This window comes from Thalassophryne amazonica, chromosome 9 (genome assembly GCF_902500255.1).
Source record: "Thalassophryne amazonica chromosome 9, fThaAma1.1, whole genome shotgun sequence".
NCBI lineage: Eukaryota > Metazoa > Chordata > Actinopteri > Batrachoidiformes > Batrachoididae > Thalassophryne > Thalassophryne amazonica.
In genome coordinates this window covers 59,138,796-59,159,036 of record NC_047111.1, presented here as the reverse complement: position 1 = coordinate 59,159,036, position 20,241 = coordinate 59,138,796, and the positions used below count along the sequence as shown (strand labels likewise).

At 40.0% G+C, this 20,241-nt stretch overlaps 1 protein-coding gene across 1 annotated transcript; it reads left to right on the top strand.

Moving 5' to 3' along the window:
* Nucleotides 1-1,991: 1,991 nt before the first annotated feature.
* On the top strand, nt 1,992-19,028 carry LOC117517195 (protein-tyrosine sulfotransferase 1-like). Its single transcript, XM_034178132.1, has 6 exons — nt 1,992-2,219; nt 9,658-10,321; nt 11,486-11,644; nt 11,880-12,133; nt 12,455-12,656; nt 18,482-19,028. Exons 2-6 carry the CDS (start codon nt 9,914-9,916, stop codon nt 18,515-18,517), a joined length of 1,059 nt encoding a protein of 352 aa, XP_034034023.1. The 5' UTR covers nt 1,992-2,219; nt 9,658-9,913; the 3' UTR covers nt 18,518-19,028.
* Nucleotides 19,029-20,241: the final 1,213 nt, after the last annotated feature.

The following is a 20,241-nucleotide window of genomic DNA, read 5'->3' as shown; positions in this document are numbered from 1 at the left end:
TTAACTGGATACAGTCAAGTCCATAAGTAACTGGACAGTGGCAGCTTTTGTAATTTTACCTCTACACCACTACCATCACAGTAGACTTAACATGGAACAATCAGTATGTGCTTGGAGACTTTCACCTTTAATTCAAGGGGTTTAACAAACAAAACTGCATTAGTCGTTTAGGAATAAGGTCATGTGTTTGCATGGTTCCTCTATTTTCAGAACCCATAAGCAATTAGTCAAATACATAAGGTTCAGTGTTAATACAAATCATTTTATCACACAGTTTCTTTGGACAAATTAGGGGATGGATACATTAACATTTCCAAACTGAATATATGTGGGATTTCATTTCCATCAATCTTAATATGGTCGGGTGTTAAATGAATGCTAGAACTTTACAAAGCGGCACACAGAGTAAATAAAGTCTTTTAATCTGACCTGTTGCATGGATTCATCATCACAGCTGACAGCTGTTATCTACATGACACCCTTGTTATAAGATGATGTCTGGAAATGCGTTAATTCCTTATAGAAATTACTTGTGAATAAATTAAGCATTTTTGAAGAAGTCCCTCGGTGTTTGTCTGCTCTGGGTGTGTTTCTCACCCTGAGCTACAGGAGGCTGGCACTTTGTACCACCACCAAGATGAAGAAAAAAAAAATAGCTTGTGTTAAATCACGATGTTAACACCAACAACATGATGAGCTGCTGAAGTAACAGAGGCAGGACTATGACATCATCCCCCCAGAAGAGTTCTTCACAGTAAGACGCAAATCTGGCATTTTCAGATTTATGTGATTAGATAAATATTTCACTCATAAAAGAAAAGCATTCACAAACAGAACTATTTTTTTTTTTACCACAAAATGAGTGTAATCATATTTGCCCTTTGACCTAATTTTTCACATGCATGAATGTGACATTCAGCAACATCACATTCGCCGATGTCATGATGACATCGTTGGACTGAGTGTCATCGGTTTCAAGTTGCTGAAATGGTTGCCCCTCGTAGATATTTGGGCAGCAAATATCTACGAGGGGAACTGGAAAGATGTGAAGTCTGCATCGCTTAAAGAACTACCTGAGGAACAGCAGTGGGGACAGACAAACTTGTGACCTGTCAATTAACCCTTGGAGAACATGGGCCCTGGGCAGCAACCAAATCATTGATGCTTTTGCTTTCAACCACAACAAAAGATGCATTGTGCTGTTATGAAGACATCAGTGGTAGGGGAAATATTTTTTCCTTTAGGCTATAGGCTACATGTGTAGGTCTGTGGATATTTGTATTGAACGATAGCCTAGGTGTGAGTGATTTTGTTCATTCTGTGAACGTGGCAGAGGTGTAGCAGACAGCCGTTGTGATACATGACCCCTTATTTCATAACACCTTCATAAAAATGACAAGCTCCCCCACAGCACCTGCAGAAGAAAAATCTGGAGCCGCCACTGCCTCTCTGAAAAAAGCTAAAAGGGGTTATGTAAACAGATTGGACTTTGGCAAAGGTGTGCACTTGTATGGATGGACTTCTTCTATAATAAACTTAAAAGGTGTTTTTTTTTATTACTGCTTATTCACTTGCTAATTGTAATTTTGTTACCTTTGATCACACACAGAAAGGTTATATGATGTGGCATATAGTCAGACTAAAAGTGTAACAAAATGTTTACTTATACTGTACAATGGTGCATGAATTGCCTTAGGTGGGGTTAAACTAGATCCTACTCCGTGATTACATTTCCCCTGCGGGCTTTTAGTGAGCGCACACGAATCGATGAGTTAAAGTAATTTTAGCCTCTGGGGCAAAAAAAAAAACAAAAACGTGTAACTTGCTGTTGCGGCGGAATTGCCCTTTAACAGCCGCAGCCAATAGGAATCGCCCACACAGACGTCCTTCCTAAGGCAGCACAGCTGTGGTCCAATCAGAGTGGAGCTTTGTCCTCGCTGTTGAATTTTTTTTTTTTTTTTTTTTTTTTTTTTTTTTTTAATATTGGCACGTCTCAGTACTGAAGCAACAGCGAGGCTGGAAGGTTGTGTGATTATGTTAAATATGTGAAATGACGCAGAAATAGCAGCTATGATGTTCGCAGACGGATTCTGCTCATGAGAGAAGACGGAGGTTTTTTAATTTTATTTTATGGACAACAGCGTAACGTTTTGGAACAAGGTTCACGTCGGGGTTTTTTCTTTTCTTTTTTCACCCTTTTTTCCTCGGACTCACTGGTGGTGAGTGAAAACACGCACACAAACTAGCATTTTCATGTGTGGTTTAATTATTGGCAGGTAATGATGAAGGCGGTTTTATCTTGTCCAGCCAGATGTTTGTTTGCTCCTGGGCCTGTGATAAATTAACAACGTGTGTATCCGGATCTTCATGTATGTGGTGAGACGAACGCAAGAACCCACCGGTCCTATGGGGTGGGGAATAACACCGCACAAACAAACACGATAAAATAAAACAAAGTAAAATCTCCAACAAAGCAAAGATTGCAGCATAAAGTAAAATAAAATACCAAATTTAGAATTTATCAAAATAGTACTAATCTGCATGATTTAGTGTCAGACTAAAAGTCCTCTGTTGTACCATAAATTATTGTTTTGTGTGACCTGAATGACTTTAACGTCCTGTGTTACATTAATCACTTTATTATTGACTGGCACCCTTCAACCATATATACTAGTTCCAAACTTAATAGGGTTCCGCGAAGGACTCAATTCATTTTCTATACCTGTCTCCCTGCAAGAAGGTTGTGGGATCCCTTCCTGCCTGGTGCTTTCTGTATGTTCTCGCTGTGTTCGCATGGGTTAGCCCGGGTACTCCTCTGGCTTCCTCCAATTTCCAAAGACATGCAGGTTAGGTGGATTGGAATCTTTAAACGGACCATAGGTGTGAATGTGTTTGTTTGTCTGTCCGTCTATATGTGGTCCTGCCATTGACTGGCAGCCTGTCCAGCGTGTACCCCGCCTCTTGCCCTATGACTGCTGTGACAGTCTCCAACCTGGATGAAACCATCACAAACGCAGAGAGAACATGCTAACGCCGCACAACCCATCCTGGGACTTCTAACAGAGCGCTAACCACCAATCTACTGTTCTACGGAGTATGCAAATCAGAAATACGCACCATACCAGAATTTTGCAACTGTGCAAGACTTGGGGAAGTGTGTAAAACTGTGGGCCAGAAGCAGAAGTTATGCTCAATTTGTCAAACTTTTTTGCATTTCAGAAAAACTTAACCCTAAACCATATAATGTCCCGGTCACACGGCATATGACGATTCCTGAACGAAAGGAAAAAAAGCCATAAAGTCACAAATCATTGAGAAAAGGTGGGTGAATGAGCTTTCACTTTTCCCATCAATGAATAGCCTGCTAATCAAGAGCATAAAATGAAAGAGGAACACAACGAAACCAAAGCTAACGTTGACCTCAACGTTTTAAACGAAACATTCATGATCACCTGACCAACAGCTAAAAGTTTGTAAAATGTCAGTGATCACTCACCAGCTCAGTAGGTGGCGTTATATGCACCTTAACATGGTGCTGTCCGGCATTGAATATGAAAGAAGAAGACAATGTGACCGACAGCATAATTAAAAGCCGCAGACAGTCAGCCTCTCCCTCATTTCCACAGTACTTCCAGGTGAGTAATTTGAACTGTCATTGTCTGGCGCTGGTCATGGGGAACTGTCCGTGTCTGACGACGCCACGCCCACACGCAGGTGAGCCACGAACATTGGAAACGTTCGTACGTAGTTGATAAAACGTTCTTTCCACTATTGTTACTGTATGAAAACGTTCAGCTGGTCGAGGCTTTAGTTATTGATTCGTTCAGATGTTGTTGCATACATCGAACTTGTAAGGTTGAATGAAGTGTAAACGAAGTTGAACGAAACACTGACGCTACAAAAACTAAGCAAACGATAAGAAACCATCAGCAACGACAGCAAAACGAAATACAGACGAATTGAGGTATCCGGTGCATTCGTTTAAATTTTGTAACTGCTTAAAAATCCTGACGAAGCACCAGCTGTGGGAATGAAGCTGAGCAAAGGTTAAACGATGCCAACAAAAGTCCAGATTTCTTGTTTCATTTGGGCTTCGTTGCCCTTCATTGTTGTCGTGTGACCAGGCTTTAAGATAAAATAATTTACAAGGTTACTAGGCAGCCAGGACATCAGGTTTAGAGCATTGTTCTGAAATCATTCCAGAAATAGCTGTCAGTATTTGGACTGCAATAAAAATCTGTTTATCCCATTTCGGATGACCTTCAGACATACTGCCACGTGACCAAAGGAAAGGTGACATCTGACTTTGTCTTTGTTTTTAATAGCAGCCACGGGTGTAGCTTAAATCATTTGATCAAAATAAAAATTCTGTATATAAGCTTTAGGCTAAAGGTTTGACTTTGGCCTGTGACCTAGTTAATAAAAAACAAAAACATTCTCTCATCAAAATCAAACTACTTTGCTCTTGGCTAATCAGTCACTCCGCCGGGTTTGGTCTAAACCAACTCGAAGCACTTTCAGTTATTTTGTTCACACTAGTACAAAGGGACATGCATGATTTAAAAATAATACACCTGGTAATTATGTACACAAAATTGTTATTGTGCAAAATGTTGAGAAGTAGTAAAATTTCATTATTAATAGTTGTTATTGTTTTGAATAGGGTTTGGCTTATTTTTAGCACAGTAGAGCCTGGGTAAGAATTTCCCCCCTGGACTGTACTTGATTTTTACTGCATTTGTTGCAAACACAAAATGCTGTCATTAGCAGTTGCCCCCGCTCAGTTAGGTGATTGGCTCAATCTATAGTTCTTTTTAAGCGTGCAATTTTGGTGCTATATGAAATGTGCAATTGCACGCCCGACCACCGCGCATGCTCACACTACCAGGGCAGCGTTTAGCTAAACAAGGCGGAGTTTGTTTTGCTGACGGACGATGATTTGAAGGAGCTAATTGATACTGCTAATTTTTCTAACACAAAAAAAACAAATCCACTACAATGTAAGCCATCTGGATGCAAGAAGAGTGTTAGGATGAAAAGCTGGTCAAATTTCTGATGTGATTTTTCACTGGATTGAGGAACTACATGAAGTCTTTTTTTTTTTTTTTTTTTTGGAAGTACACAAAGTCAGTGCATGGCATTGTCGTCTACATCGTTAAGACTAAGCACCAGTGGAACACCAAAATGTAAGTCCCTTTTCTGTTTATAAATTAATATCAAATGACAAGAATCTATTGTCACCATTATATAAAACAAATAATGAATTTTTTTTTCATTCTGTCAATGGAACGACTATTTAATTTGGTGAAAGCTGGAATGTTACATTCAACGAGGCAAAGCCAAGTTGAATGTAACATTCCAACTTTCACTTCATGAAACATTCGTACCATTGAACTCATAAACATTCATTATTTGTATATTATTGCAATATCGTGAGAGCCTTTGATTACAGTTGTGATTAAATACATTCATTATGTCAGTGGCCAAGTGGTTAATGCGCTTGGTTTCAGTTCAGAAGGTTCCGGGTTCAAATCCCACCCCTGCCACATTTCTCCATGTAATGTGGAGTTGCGTCAGGAAGGGCATCCGGCGTAAAACTTGTGCCAATTCAACATGCAGATCCACCTTGGATTTGCTGTGGCGACCCCAAGTGCAAACAAGGGAGCAGCCGAAGGGACTTACTATGTCAGATGGAACCTACAGCAACACTACTTGGGGAGGTGATGGCCTAGTGGTTAATATAAATGCAGTCCATTTACAGCATCACTACTTTGGTGCTTTTCTGTAGAAAATATGCTGACCTTGAATTTTCAGACATCTTTTCTTTGATTGTTGAGGTTAATTACAGTTTGAGACTTAAGAACTTTATTAGATGATAGTGTGTTATCAGAATAGGTTATTATTTTTTATGTTTATGAACAAATAAATTATTTCCCTGATAGGTGGAGCTGTATTCACAATATACAACCCCTGGCAAAAATTATGGAATCACCGGCCTCGGAGGATGTTCATTCAGTTGTTTAATTTTGTAGAAAAAAAGCAGATCACAGACATGACACAAAACTAAAGTCATTTCAAATGACAACTTTCTGGCTTTAAGAAACACTATAAGAAATCAGGAAAAAAAATTGTGGCAGTCAGTAACAGTTACTTTTTTAGACCAAGCAGAGGGGAAAAAAATATGGAATCACTCAATTCTGAGGAAAAAATTATGGAATCACCCTGTAAATTTTCATCCCCAAAACTAACACCTGCATCAAATCAGATCTGCTCGTTAGTCTGCATCTAAAAAGGAGTGATCACACCTTGGAGAGCTGTTGCACCAAGTGGACTGACATGAATCATGGCTCCAACACGAAAGATGTCAATTGAAACAAAGGAGAGGATTATCAAACTCTTAAAAGAGGGTAAATCATCACGCAATGTTGCAAAAGATGTTGGTTGTTCACAGTCAGCTGTGTCTAAATGTGCCGAATACAAACAACATGGGAAGGTTGTTAAAGGCAAACATACTGGTAGACCAAGGAAGACATCAAAGCGTCAAGACAGAAAACTTAAAGCAGTATGTCTCAAAAATCGAAAATGCACCACAAAACAAATGAGGAACGAATGGGAGGAAACTGGAGTCAACGTCTGTGACCGAACTGTAAGAAACCGCCTAAAGGAAATGGGATTTACATACAGAAAAGCTAAACGAAAGCCATCATTAACACCTAAACAGAAAAAAAACAAGCTTACAAGAAGAAAATGGTCCATGACAAGGCTCCAACCTGCAAAGCTGATTTGGCAACAGCAATCAGAGAAAGTTGGAGCCAGATTGATGAAGAGTACTGTTTGTCACTCATTAAGTCCATGCCTCAGAGACTGCAAGCTGTTATAAAAGCCAGAGGTGGTGCAACAAAATACTAGTGATGTGTTGGAGCATTCTTTTGTTTTTCATGATTCCATAATTTTTTCCTCAGAATTGAGTGAGTCCATATTTTTTTCCCTCTGCTTGGTCTAAAAAAGTAACCATTACTGACTGCCACAATTTTTTTTTTCCTGATTTCTTATAGTGTTTCTTAAAGCCAGAAAGTTGCCATTTGAAATGACTTTAGTTTTGTGTCATGTCTGTGATCTGCTTTTTTTCTACAAAATTAAACAACTGAATGAACATCCTCTGAGGCCGGTGATTCCATAATTATTGCCAGGGGTTGTATACATGTGATTTCTTGGTTTTATATTTTTTTAAAAATTGCGAAAATCTTAAAAAAAAAAAAAAAAAAAAAAAAAAAAAAAAAAAAAATTCACATTGTCATTATGGGATATTATGTGTAGAATTTTGAGGAAAAATGAATTTTGTCCATTTTGGAATAAGGCTGTAGCCTGTAACACTAAAAAAAAAAAAATGGAAAAAGTGCAGCGCTGTGAAAACTTTCTGAATGCACCGTAAACAGGATTTTACATGCAGCCTCCTCCAGCCTGGAATGCTGTCCACGTGGCACCCAGATGTCAGGCTCCTGTCTAGAGAATGAATCCAGGAGAGAAGGACAGAGTTCAACTTTTCCAGTACTTTATTTTTTAAGTTATATTTCATTGCAGACAACATGAGCCCAAGATATTTTCATGTTTTGTGTGGTCACATTTCATTTGTTATATCCATTGCATCTATACATCCATTCCTGCATTTCAGGCCTGCAATACATTCTTAGAAAAAAGTTAGGACAGGAGCAATTTAGGGATTGGGTGGGGGGGATAATGATGCTGTTTCAAATAGTAGACATCAACAGCAGTATCTACAAAAAGCTGAGTCTTTGAGGTGCAAAGCTTGGCAGAGGATCTCCACTCTGTTAACAGCTGTGTGAGAAAATTATTGTAACGTTTAAAAACAATATTCATGAAATACTGCAGGGTTCCCCAATTATTTTTCCCCAAGGGTCAAATTATGTCAAGCATACTATCCCAATGGCCAAAAATGTCCCCAAGGTTGGTTCCATTTTCCCACAAGAAGTTGTTTTTTTTCTTGCAGAGGTTGTTATTGCTGCTGTTGTTATCGTTATTATTATTATTATTATTATTAGTAGTAGTAGTAATAGTAATAAATTAGGCCTCAATTCTCAAAGTCCCAGCTGAAAGTCACCAGAAAAAAGTAGTTAAACCAAAATAAGTCCAAAAATCAAAGCCATTTAACTATTTAAATGCCCATATAGATACACACCTTCACCTGGCAGTTGTGAAAAATTAACATCCTTGAATGACCACATTATTTTATGTGTATTGTGGTCACACAAATCAGTATTCCAGATCTTTTTTTGAAGGAAATGGATGCTGTCTGTTCCAGACCAAAGAAGAAAAGGACTGTTATCAGCAACAAGTCTGAAAGCCAGGTTCTCTCATGATATGGGGTTGTGTTAGTGCCCTTGGCAAAGGTAATTTACACTTCTGTGATGGCATTAATGCAGAAATGTACAATGAGACATTAGAGCAAAATATGCTGCCTTCAAGATTACATCTTTCCCATGGATGTTCATACATTTTTCAACTAGACAATCATGCAAGACCAGAATGTGCACTAATTACAAAAGTATGGCTGTGGAAGAATAGATGAGTACTGGACTGCCCCTCTTGCAATCCTGACCTGTCCCCAATACAGAATGTTTGGAGAATTTTGAAAAGAAACATGCAGCAATGATGACCCCATACTGTTGCACACCTTTAAATGTTTACAGGAAGAATGGGACAAAATAACACCTGAAATGCTTCATCCTCAGTTGAGGATGCTTGGTATCCTCAGTGCCAAACTGTCTTAAATGTTGTGAGAAGAAATGACATGACAAAGTAGTAAAAGTGCATTCGCGTTCCAACTTTTCTTGCAATGGCCTGAAATGCAGGAATGGATGATTAACAAATGAAGTTGACAAATATGAAATATCTTTGGTTCATACTGTCTGCAATGAAATAAAACTCACAGTGGGTCGTTATTTTTCCCCCTCTTTTTTTGTTTTCCATACTGTCCCAACTTTTTCAGATTTGAAGCTGTATATGGACATAACTGCTTGTCAGCAGTAAAACTGTTAAAATTCTGTATATTTTAGTTTATAGTAACTATAAGCAGAATTGGAACTGGACTTGTGCTGATGAAATTGCTTGCGTGCACACTGCAGAGTAGAAATGAGGAAGCTGTGGGATGGCGCAGTCAATAGTAATATGATCTTACTTTGTGTTTCAGGATGGCAGAAACTGTCACTGAGAATAAAAACACAAGGAAGACTTAATTAGAGACTTAAGATACCAAGTGTGTGTGTATGTGATGCAAAGCAACTGCAAAATCGCAATAACACAGTTTGTAACTGGATGTATGAGAGTGCCACATGTTCTTGGCTAAATTACACAATGATTATCATCACATCCTGTTTGCTAGTAATGGCCCTCTACTGTAGGACATGAAGTTACCATTGTGTTAGTAAAAACAGGATGACTCTGATAGTAAAATAGGGTGGCTCAAATGTTGACTTGCTCAGTAAAAGGGGGAAGTGGTGCATGAGGAGGAAAAAAAAAAATCACATCTCATACTGTGATGTATATTGCAATCATGAAGTACTTAACTGCTTATTTTGTTGGGAGCAGCAGTTAGTGTTTGCATTGCTGTGCCGGCTGATGATGTGATGTCTTCACTAGGAACAATGGATGAGAGTCGTGGCTGGCCGTGGAATGTAGCAGGCCTGGATCCTGCACTCCAGCACTGGAGCTCAGGAGCTGCAGATGAGTGAGGAGTCATCCTCCCTGCACCTTAGTCAGCATCGCTTCACGCTCTTTGTATCGCACTCGCCATCATCTGCCTTGACTTTACCTCACATTCACTGAAAGTCGGTTTGGAGCAGGTGGCCTGAGTGTCAATAATGTTATCCTGAACTTGATTCCCAAACAAAGAGCAATGAGGAACACAAAGGCGAGCGTGCTTCTGGGCTGTGTACTCTTTACCTGCATCTCCCTGCTTTACCTTGGTATGAGTGGAGTAGACTGTCCTCCAAAAAGCCATCGGCACCGGTGGATGGAACTCACTATGCGATCAGCCAATCAGAGCCTGTCCCTGCCTGAGCACTTTCCAGAAGACACGCCCCTCATCTTCATTGGAGGGTTTCCTCGGAGTGGCACCACGCTGATGCGCGTCATGCTGGACGCCCACAATGCAGTGAGGTGTGGAGAAGAAACCCGTGTGATCCCCCGTCTTCTGGCCATGCGTTCCACCTGGAGCCGCTCCGTTAAGGAGAGGATGCGATTGGATGAGGCTGGTGTCACCGACCAGGTGTTGGACTCAGCGGTGCGAGCGTTCCTGTTAGAGGTGAACAGGCTGGTTCTAGATACAAGTTGTTATTTGCTATTAAAAAGCTGTTAAAGCCTGTGGAAAAGACAGATACACACATAATTTGTTGCAGTAGAACATTGCTCAGAGTACATACCTTTGTCAAAGCCCAGCAGTCACTGCAGTTTAAAATATACCATATTCTGTGGACGTGAGTCCCTACTGTGAATAACAGAAATTGAAGGACTGTGATACACAATTTTTATTTTCATATTTTAACCAAGACAGGTCATTAGTTTTTGAATTATTGACAGAAATATTTAAGCACACCAAATTTTGCAGTCTTAAAAAGTAATATAGCAGCTCCCTCCTGGATCCGCATTCAAGCCGCAAAATATTATTCAGTGCAGTGCAAAACTTAGAAGCACCCTATATTTCTGTATGAATGTGACCATTGATGTTTTTATACCCTACTCAATATTTTGGGAAACCATTTAGAATTCAACAAAATTTCATGCAGTGTGAAGATGTACATGAAGAAAAATAATTCAGTCTGAAATCTTAATTGGACTCTCAGAGATGAGCCTCATTGGCCAAATATTCTGCCTCTAAGAGCCTCTCAAAAAGCCACTGTTCTCCCACGATTGTTGAATAACTGGACTTGTTCAAAAAAAAAAAAAAAGTGCTATGTGGCTCTTTATTTATCTTTCATTATTCGATGAGACCAGGGCTTTACACAGAAGTTCTCGAATTTTGTTAATTAAACATTACAGTGAAGTAACAGACCATTTCACATTAATAAGAACCCTATTATTATTATTATTATTATTATTTATTACAGCTCAAAGCATGATTCCACATAAGCAGCATAATAATGATCAACATGATGTTCTTGTTAAACCATAGGATAGATTACTCACAAGAATTCAGTGTAAAAGGTACTCACTCAAAATATTTTTTTTAGTTTCATATTTTATCAGAATGATGACATTTAGAAGCATTTATTATTTTGTAAACAACGTCTGAATTAACAATGTCGTTTTTGTGTAAACTGTTCAAATTTATTTTCATTGAGTGCCTTTCCACGGATGATGTTTTGTTTGCTCTGTCACCTCTGTAATATTTGCTTCTAAATGTGTTAAGTCACATATTAATACCTTAGCCAGTTTGAATTGGATTATTCAAAGGTATTGTGTGTTTCAGGTGATAGTTGGTCACGGAGAGCCTGCACCTCGACTTTGTAACAAGGACCCTTTTGCCTTGAAGGCTCTGTCGTATTTGGCACGCATCTTCCCCAAAGCCAAATTTGTTCTTATGCTACGAGACGGGCGTGCAACTGTCCACTCCATGATATCACGCAAGGTATGCTGAGTTTCTATTGTTGTTAAGGCTGCTGCTAACAAGCTCTAGATTTGATTACACAAGCATTTTGGCCAATTTGTTGTAATTTTGGTTACTTAACATCCATACTCCATCATTTATACCACTGGATTATGAGAGGGTGGAGCCCAGGTCACAGTTCTGTCACAGAGCTACTTATTGTGACCAAATGTTCTGGTGTAATATGTCTCCTGTACTGATGTTCCTCTGTTCATAGGTGACCATTTCTGGCTTTGACCTGACCAGCTACAGGGACTGTCTGACCAAGTGGAGCGCTTCGGTGGAGACCATGTTCAGCCAGTGCGAGGCTGCAGGCGTTACCCGATGTCTGCCCGTTCGCTACGAGCAGCTTGTGCTCCACCCAGAAATGGAAATGAGGAAGCTGCTTCACTTCTTAGAGCTGCAGTGGGACGTGTCGGTGCTGCACCACGAAGAGCTGATTGGAAAGGCTGGTGGGGTGTCTCTGTCCAAGTAAGTATGTGCAAATTATTTATTGCTTCTTAAATCTGATCAGAGCTGTAATTTGTCCTGTTGCTGTTGTCTGCAGTTACCGTGAGTGGACATGAAATGAAAGGCCTCAGCCTACACAAATCTGGAAACTGGACAAATCCCTTGTAATTCTGTTCATTAGTTTGTTGTAGCTTGTTCTTTATAGTCCAAACAGAGGGATGGAAATGTAAATACAAACTTTCAGACCTTGTCCTCATTCTGCTACATGGTGGCAGTGGATTAAAAAAAAATCTTGCATATATCATACAGTCAAGCTGAGCTTGTGTTTGATTCCCCATCTAGAGTTGAGCACTCGACCGACCAGGTGATGAAACCGGTGAACACCGACGCTCTGGCTAAGTGGGTGGGGCACATTCCCTCTGACGTGATGAGTGACATGGCTGAAATCGCACCAATGCTGGCCCGTCTAGGTTACGACCCCCATGCCAACCCACCTGACTACACGAGACCACAGCCCATTGATTCTTTGCTGGACTACTCACAGGTCAGACAGACAAACTGATCCCAAGAAGAAGAAGACTGAGGCTTGTTGATTTTTAATTGTAAATTCAATGAAAAACTGAATTAAGTTTACATTTTATGGGGGAAAAACCCCAGATTCTATGATATTACAAAGTCATACATTTGCAAGCATCTTTGCAAGCATTTTCCCCCACAGTTTAAACAAGTGTTCACAATTGTTTTATATATATATATATATATATATATATATACACTGAGGAAAATAAGTATTTGAACACCCTGCAATTTTGCAAGTTCTCCCACTTAGAAATCATGGAGGGGTCTGCAATGTTCCTCTTAGGTGCATGTCCACTGTGAGAGACATAATCTAAAAAAAAAAAAAAAAAAATCCGGAAATCACAATGTATGATTTTTTTTAATAATTTATTTGTATGTTACTGCTGCAAATACTTGTAAGTATTTGACCCCCTACCAACCAGCAAGAATTCTGGCTCCCACAGACCTGTTAATTTTTCTTTAAGAAGCCCTCTTATTCTGCACTCTTTACCTGTATTAATTGCACCTGTTTGAACTTGTTACCTGTATAAAAGATACCTGTTCACACACTCAGTCACATTCCAACCTGTCCACCATAGCCAAGACCAAAGAGCTGTCTAAGGTCACCAGGGACAAAACTGTAGACCTGCACAAGGCTGGGATGGACTACAGGACAACAGGCAAGCAGCTTGGTAGAAGACAACAACTGTTATGATTATTTATTAGAAAGTGGAAGAAACATAAGATGACTGTCAATCTCCCTCGGTCTGTGATTCCATGCAAGATCTCACTTTGTGGGGTAAGGATGATTCTGAGAAAGCTCAGAACTACACAGGAGGACCTGGCCAATGACCTGAAGAGAGCTGGGACCACAGTCACAAACATTACATCAGTAACACATGATGCTGTCATGGTTTAAAATCCTGCAGGGCAGCAAGGTCCCCCTGCTCAAGCCATCACATGTCCAGGCCCGTTTGAAGTTCACCAGTGACCATCTGGATGATCCAGAGGAGGCATGGGAGAAGGTCATGTGGTCAGATGAGACCAGAATAGAGCTTTTTGGAATCAACTCCATTTACCATGTTTAGAGGATGAGAACAACCCCAAGAAAACCATCCCAACCATGAAGCATGGGGGTGGAAACATCATACTCTGGGGATGCTCTTCTGCAAATGGGACAGGACGACTGCACCGTATTGAAGAGAGGATGGAGGGGTCATGTATTGCAAGATTTTGGCAAACAACCTCCTTCCCTCAGTAAGAGCATTGAAGATGGGTCATGGCTGGGTCTTCCAGCATGACAATGACCCCAAACACACAGACAGGGCAACTAAGGAGGGGCTCCATAAGAAGCATTTCAAGGTCCTGGAGTGGCCTGGCCAGTCTCCAGACCTGAACTCAATAGAAAATCTTTGGAGGGAGCTGAAACTCCAAACCTGAAAGATTTGGAGAAGATCTGTATGGAGGAGTGGACCAAAATCCCTGCTGCAGTGTGTGAAAACCTGGTGAAAAACTAAGGAAACGTTTGGGCTCTGTAATTGCAAACAAAGGCTACGATACCAAATATTAACATTGATTTTCACAGGTGTTCAAATACTTATTTGCAGCAGCAGCATACAAATAAATTATTTTAAAAAATCATACAAATAAATTAAAAAAAATCATACATTGTGATTTCCAGATTTTTTTTTTTTTTTAAGATTATGTCTCACAGTGGACATGCACCTAAGATGAAAATTTCAGACCATATATATATATAAATCCCACTTAGAAATCATGGAGGGGTCTGAAATTTTCATCTTATATGTCCACTGTGAGAGACATAATCTTAAAAAAAAAAAAAAAAAAAAAAAAAAAATCTGGAAATCACAATATATGATTTTTTATTATTATTATTATTTATTTGTATGAGTTTTTTAAATAATTTATTTGTATGCTACTGCTGCAAATAAGTATTTGAACACCTGTGAAAATCAATGTTAATATTTGGTACTGTAGCCTTTGTTTGCAATTATATATATATATATTAGGGGTGTAATGATACACAAAAATCACAGTTCGATATGTACCTCGGTTTTGAGGTCACGGTTCGGTTCATTTTCGGTACAGTATGGGAGCAAAAGGCAAAACCTAAATTTGCTTGTTGTTTAAACCAACAATTTAATAACATTAAAACGAACGGCAAAATAAAATAATTGTAAAGTGCTGCCTGGTAATAAGTTAAAGTGGATATGACACTTAAAGTAGACCTGCATTGAAATAAATTTGGTCAGATTTCAGAAAAGAAATAGCTGATATGTATTTATAAGACCCTTGTGAATGCAGTAAAGTAAATCTGTAAGCCCAAATTTGTAATTCAGCGGAGAAATATTCATTTATAAATTACAAATTTGCAGCTAACATTTAGCCCTCTGTGAAAACAGTTTGTACATCCGGATCATTTCCATGACGTCGGTGACAAGACGACGCGTTCCCGCCTTCAGTCCGATCCCGCATTGAAATTGATTTTATCTTAGTAATGTTACTGTTATACACATCCTGTTTTCAACATCCAAAAGTAAGCTGCAATGAATGTGAGATACAGCTCTGCTTGCTCAGATCCGGGGATCAGATCAGCGGCGGCATCGACAGCAGGCGACATTATTCCCCGACGCCTCGCTCTCACTGCCCCCGATACGCTTACTGAGTGTATGCGCTCGTTAAATGCTGCGGCGGCACTCACACCCCCGTGTCTGCTGTGCAGCCGGCACCACCTCTCTGTCTACTGAATGGAGTTGCAGCCAACTTGGCACAAGTCCAGAGACTACGCTCGCCGGTTTAATGCAGTGCGCGCGGTGACACCTGTTGCTCGCAAGGACAGACTTCTTGCTGCAAAATCCGCAGCGCCGCACGTCTCGGTAATCGGAGCCGCAGAGCTCCGTGGCCGCTGAGAGAGGTTTATATATTTTTAATGACTTGAATTCTTTGCGGGTCTCGCCTCCGTAGCCCGCGACGGTACACCGGAGGTGAAAGACAGTAGTTTTTCAATGCGACACCACTCAATCAAACGGGCGTATGAAAAAGTCCACAAAAATAATTTTCAAGCACAAATAAAAGAAATGTGTACTCACCAAGCGTACCGCAAGACAATATGAAGTTTTAAAAAGTAGATCCTTCCGTATAAGACAAGAAAAAGGTGCAGATGCAAACTGACATAAATCCACAAATTACAATTGGCGCAATGCATGCTGGGAGAGGGTCTTGTCCGTGACGTCTCGGTAGCGTCCATGATGAGGGACAATTTGCGGAGGGCTAAATGTTAGCTGTAAATTTGTCATTTTCAAATGAAGATTTCTCCGTTGAATGACAGATCTGGGCTTGCAGATTTACTTTAGTACATTCAGAAGGATCTTATGTGTAAATATGTCATTTTTTTGGTCCAAAGATCTGACTGCATTTATTTCAATGCAGGTCTACTTTAAAGACAACATAGTCTTATTACATGTAACAAAGGTTATATAATTTGGTCAACCTACGCATTTTGGGAAAATGGACGTGATTCTCCCGTTATATATAACATTTGAACGTCCCCCCACTGAAAAATGTGCACGCCCCGTGACCAGCTTCCCGCTGAGCACCAAGCCTAAAATACGTCACTACGTGTAGACCCTATCGACTTGCGCGCCTGGTGGCCGTTGTTTACACGTTTTTTAGCGGCAGGAACTTTGATTAAACACAGCTCTCAGGGACTTGTCGATATGCCTGACCAGTGTGTCGCAGCATATTGCACAAACACAAGGGCAAAAGGTTTTAGCCTTTTCAAGTCCAGGCAGATTGATCGAAAGCTGCGGTGTTGTGTGATGCACGAAATGTCCGGCTGCCGCTCGCTCCGCTCACACGCACGCATTTGCTCCCGACAGCAGACACTTTCCTCTACTGTCTCCATAGTTCTCACCGCTCACAGGAACACATAAAATGTCAACCCCAAATAATATGTTCACAATAATCTGGAAATGGTCAAGGAACTTACGTAGTAAACGCGGCGGCATGTAAACACGGCGGCGGCATGTTCAGTGTTGTTTTCGGTGATCTTTTTCGAAACTTTCGCCGTTTATTTCCTATTCTTTTGTGAAAATAATGTAACTAAACACGGATGAATGCAATGCCAGGTACTCAAATGGCAAAAACCCGAAGGTAATGACGGTGGTCCACAAGTAATAGCTACACTATCACGGCTCCGGAACAATAACAAAGGCAGTAAACAGATGCTCAAATCGAAAATGCTATAATTATAGTCTTATAAACAGCAGCAACAAAAATCAAAGCCTCCCTTACCATTCCATATTCTGCAGCCTTTCAAAATGCATCGGAATTGGCACGTCTCTTGCCTCCGCTTAGGCTCCTCCATAAACACCGTCGGCATTATTTTCGCTGCCAGAATGCTCCTGGTTTGAATGTTCGTCCGAAAGATACGGCTCCAATCTGTAGGGTCTAATCACTGTTGCGACAATCTCAGGATCCGAGTCAGAAATAATCCACACTTGAAGAGGAGTCAGAAAAGTTTGTGATCTCGTCACTGTCCATGCTGAGGTCCATCTGTTCCTGTTGTTAATCGAACAGACAAAGACGGGACTCTACACGCTGTGACGTCATGGCATCACGTGACCGCTGATGGAATGCTACCAGCGCGCTTTCCAAGAAACACACTTTTGAGAAACTGTACAAACTTTATTTCTCAGTGATAATAATTAAAACCACTTTCAACTTACTAGACTGTATGTATATTTTGATATTTTTATCAGTTTTACCTAATTTTTTAGGTGTCATATCCACTTTAAATAAAATGTTCTCAAATAAACAACAAATTTGTCAATTGATGCTGTCAATTGATTTCCAGAAAGCTGCGCTCCTCATGCGGTGTGAATTCACTCACACACACACACACACACACACACACACACACACACACACACACACACACACACACACAGTCTTACCTGTGCATTTTAGTGAAGAAAAATTGCTCTGCGGCACTTTGCACCATCAGAACAGTTAGCGGAGCGGAGTGTCCCCCCCCTCCACACCGTTTCTGTCTTGGCGCAACAAGTCGAAAAAGTCACAGCGCCTCAATAACGTCTCATTTACCACAAGCTCCATGTGATCCTGGCTGCAGACACAATTTAATTTCAAGAAAAAGTTATAAAATTACTCTGTTCTCCGTGTGGAACAGAGACACTGTGCGCTTGTGGTGGATGACGTGCGTGTCAATATTTATGTGTAACACTTCAGGGGAAAAAGCATTTACGGTATGGTATCCAGTGAGCTTTAACTGTGGTTAGTGTGGCTGTATTTACCAGCACCAGCTGCTCTTAGCATTTTCATTCATATGGCCCATGGTCAATCAAACCAGCCATGTCAACAGAATAACGTACAGGAGGAGTCGTGATTCACTCCCCATCTAGAAATCCAGCAATTCCCATAAAACTTCACCAAAAAAATGTAAATGAACTTCTGATTTGTGAGCTCTTATTTTCGATGTAAACAAAAATTGCACTGCAGAATACTGTGTGGCTTTTCAAAGATATAGATTTTTTTAATTGTTAATGTTGAACATGAGCCTTAAAAACACACAGTTATGTTATTAATGCTGATAAGAATTTATAAAAAGGATCATTTCTGTAAATTTTAGTTGAGGTGAGAAGTGCGTTTGTGGTGCTCAGGAACTTCAGCTCACACAGGTTTAATGTAAACGATAAAATGTCCTCATTTAGCCTTGATTTAAATAAAGAAATAAAAATCACTCATTAGACAATGTCCCTTCTTTTTTTGCAGTATCTGAAGGCAACAGAGACTCCACACCCAAGTTAAGAGAAGAAAATTACATCAAACCAGAAGCAGAGGAAACGCACACAGGAAACTTTTAAAGTGCTCCATGTGTGTTTTTGCATTACAGCTAACACCTGTGTGTGAGTGGAGTGTTTTAAATGCAGACTTACAGAATGGTTTGGATTTTAATCTCAGATTTCATATATTGACTCAGGGACGTCGCTTTCTCTCACATGCCTTCACTTCCTTCACAGCAAAAAGAGAATTAAACTGCGTTTTGATGTGTGCTGTCACCGCGTACCTGAAAGTATTTCAACGTGTAAGTTATGGCGTCACCACAAATGTGAAGGTCTTGGACAAATCACTGTTTACCGATTGTTCAGTGAGAGCTCATGCAGCATAACTGTATATTTTTGAAGACGTACGTTTATTTTCTTAATAAATTATTTTATTGTTGATCATTCATTGAAGAACTTGAAGTTGTTTATTCTAAAATGACACTTTCTAACTGTTGTATGTTAATGGACATTAATAAAAGTCTGTCACTGAAACTAGCTGGCTTATGTTGTCAGTGGTTCTCTTACACATCAAAAGGACATTCATTTGTTTTTTTTTGTAACCCTACTCATATTAAAACCTTGTTGCAAATAAAGACCAAGAAATCTCTCCTTTGACAGTTTCATAATATGAGGAAAAATTCACATGGAAATACATGAATGTTAACAGAACCCCTGTAGTAAGAGCACAAAATAAACACAAACCTCATTTTTCTGTACTTAAAAAATGCATTGTAGTTGTTAAGACCAGGTAATACTGTAGTACCTGTGGGCATGAAAACAGTGAGGGTTACAGCAGCCTGATATACCACTGTCCCAGCTTTTTTGAAATGTGTTGCAGGCATCCATTTCAAAATGAGCAAATATTTGCACAAAAACAAAGTCTATCAATTTGAACATTAAATATCTTGTCTTTGTGGTGTATTCAATTGAATATAGGTTGAAGAGGATTTACAAATCACTGTATTCTGTTTTTATTTACATTTTACACAACGTCCCAACTTCATTGGAACTGGGGTTGTAGACCCTCCGAAACTATTGATAATGTGGCTGCATTAACAGGGAGGTGATGGTCTAGTGGTTAAGCGTTGGGCTTCAGACCAGAGGATCCTCGGTTCAAAACCCAGCCAGACCGGAAAATCACTAAGGGCCCTTGGGCAAGGTCCTTAATCCCCTAGTTGCTCCCGGTGTGTAGTGAACGCCTTGCATGGCAGCACCCTGACATCGGTGTCTGTGTCTGTGTGAATGTGAGGCATAATTGTAAAACACTTTAAGCTTCTGATGCAGATGGAAAAGTGCTCTAAAGTGCTCCATTAATAAGTCTCGCTGCTTCAACCTCGTTTTCCCCCTAGTGCACATCATTAATGTAAAATAAAGGCTGCAGAAACGTTCCATTAATTTTGGTACAGTATAGGAGCACTTAACAAAACCTTCTGTCCAATAACAACTGGAATGCAACTGACTTTTGCAGAGCCAACTAATAATTTTCTAGAGTCAAAGCCCAGAGAGAGCGAGAGATGGGGGGATGATAAATAAAAGCTGTGCTTTAGGGGGTGGACAGAATAACAGAAACACCTAATGATTTAACATAACACATTTGTGGAGCTTATGTTTGTGTGTCCACTTGTGATGCAAAAGGTACCAAATCACATCTGTGGGAGCAAAGTTGTGTTGGGTTTTATTGCTGCACAATGTAATGCAGTCAAAACA

Coding starts and splice junctions, on each gene's coding strand:
- LOC117517195 (XM_034178132.1), top strand. CDS start 9,914: ATGAGGAACACAAAGGCGAGCGTGCTTCTGGGCTGTGTACTCTTTACC. Junction 11,645..11,879: donor ACTCCATGATATCACGCAAG/GTATGCTGAGTT, acceptor CTCTGTTCATAG/GTGACCATTTCTGGCTTTGA. Junction 12,134..12,454: donor GGTGGGGTGTCTCTGTCCAA/GTAAGTATGTGC, acceptor TTCCCCATCTAG/AGTTGAGCACTCGACCGACC.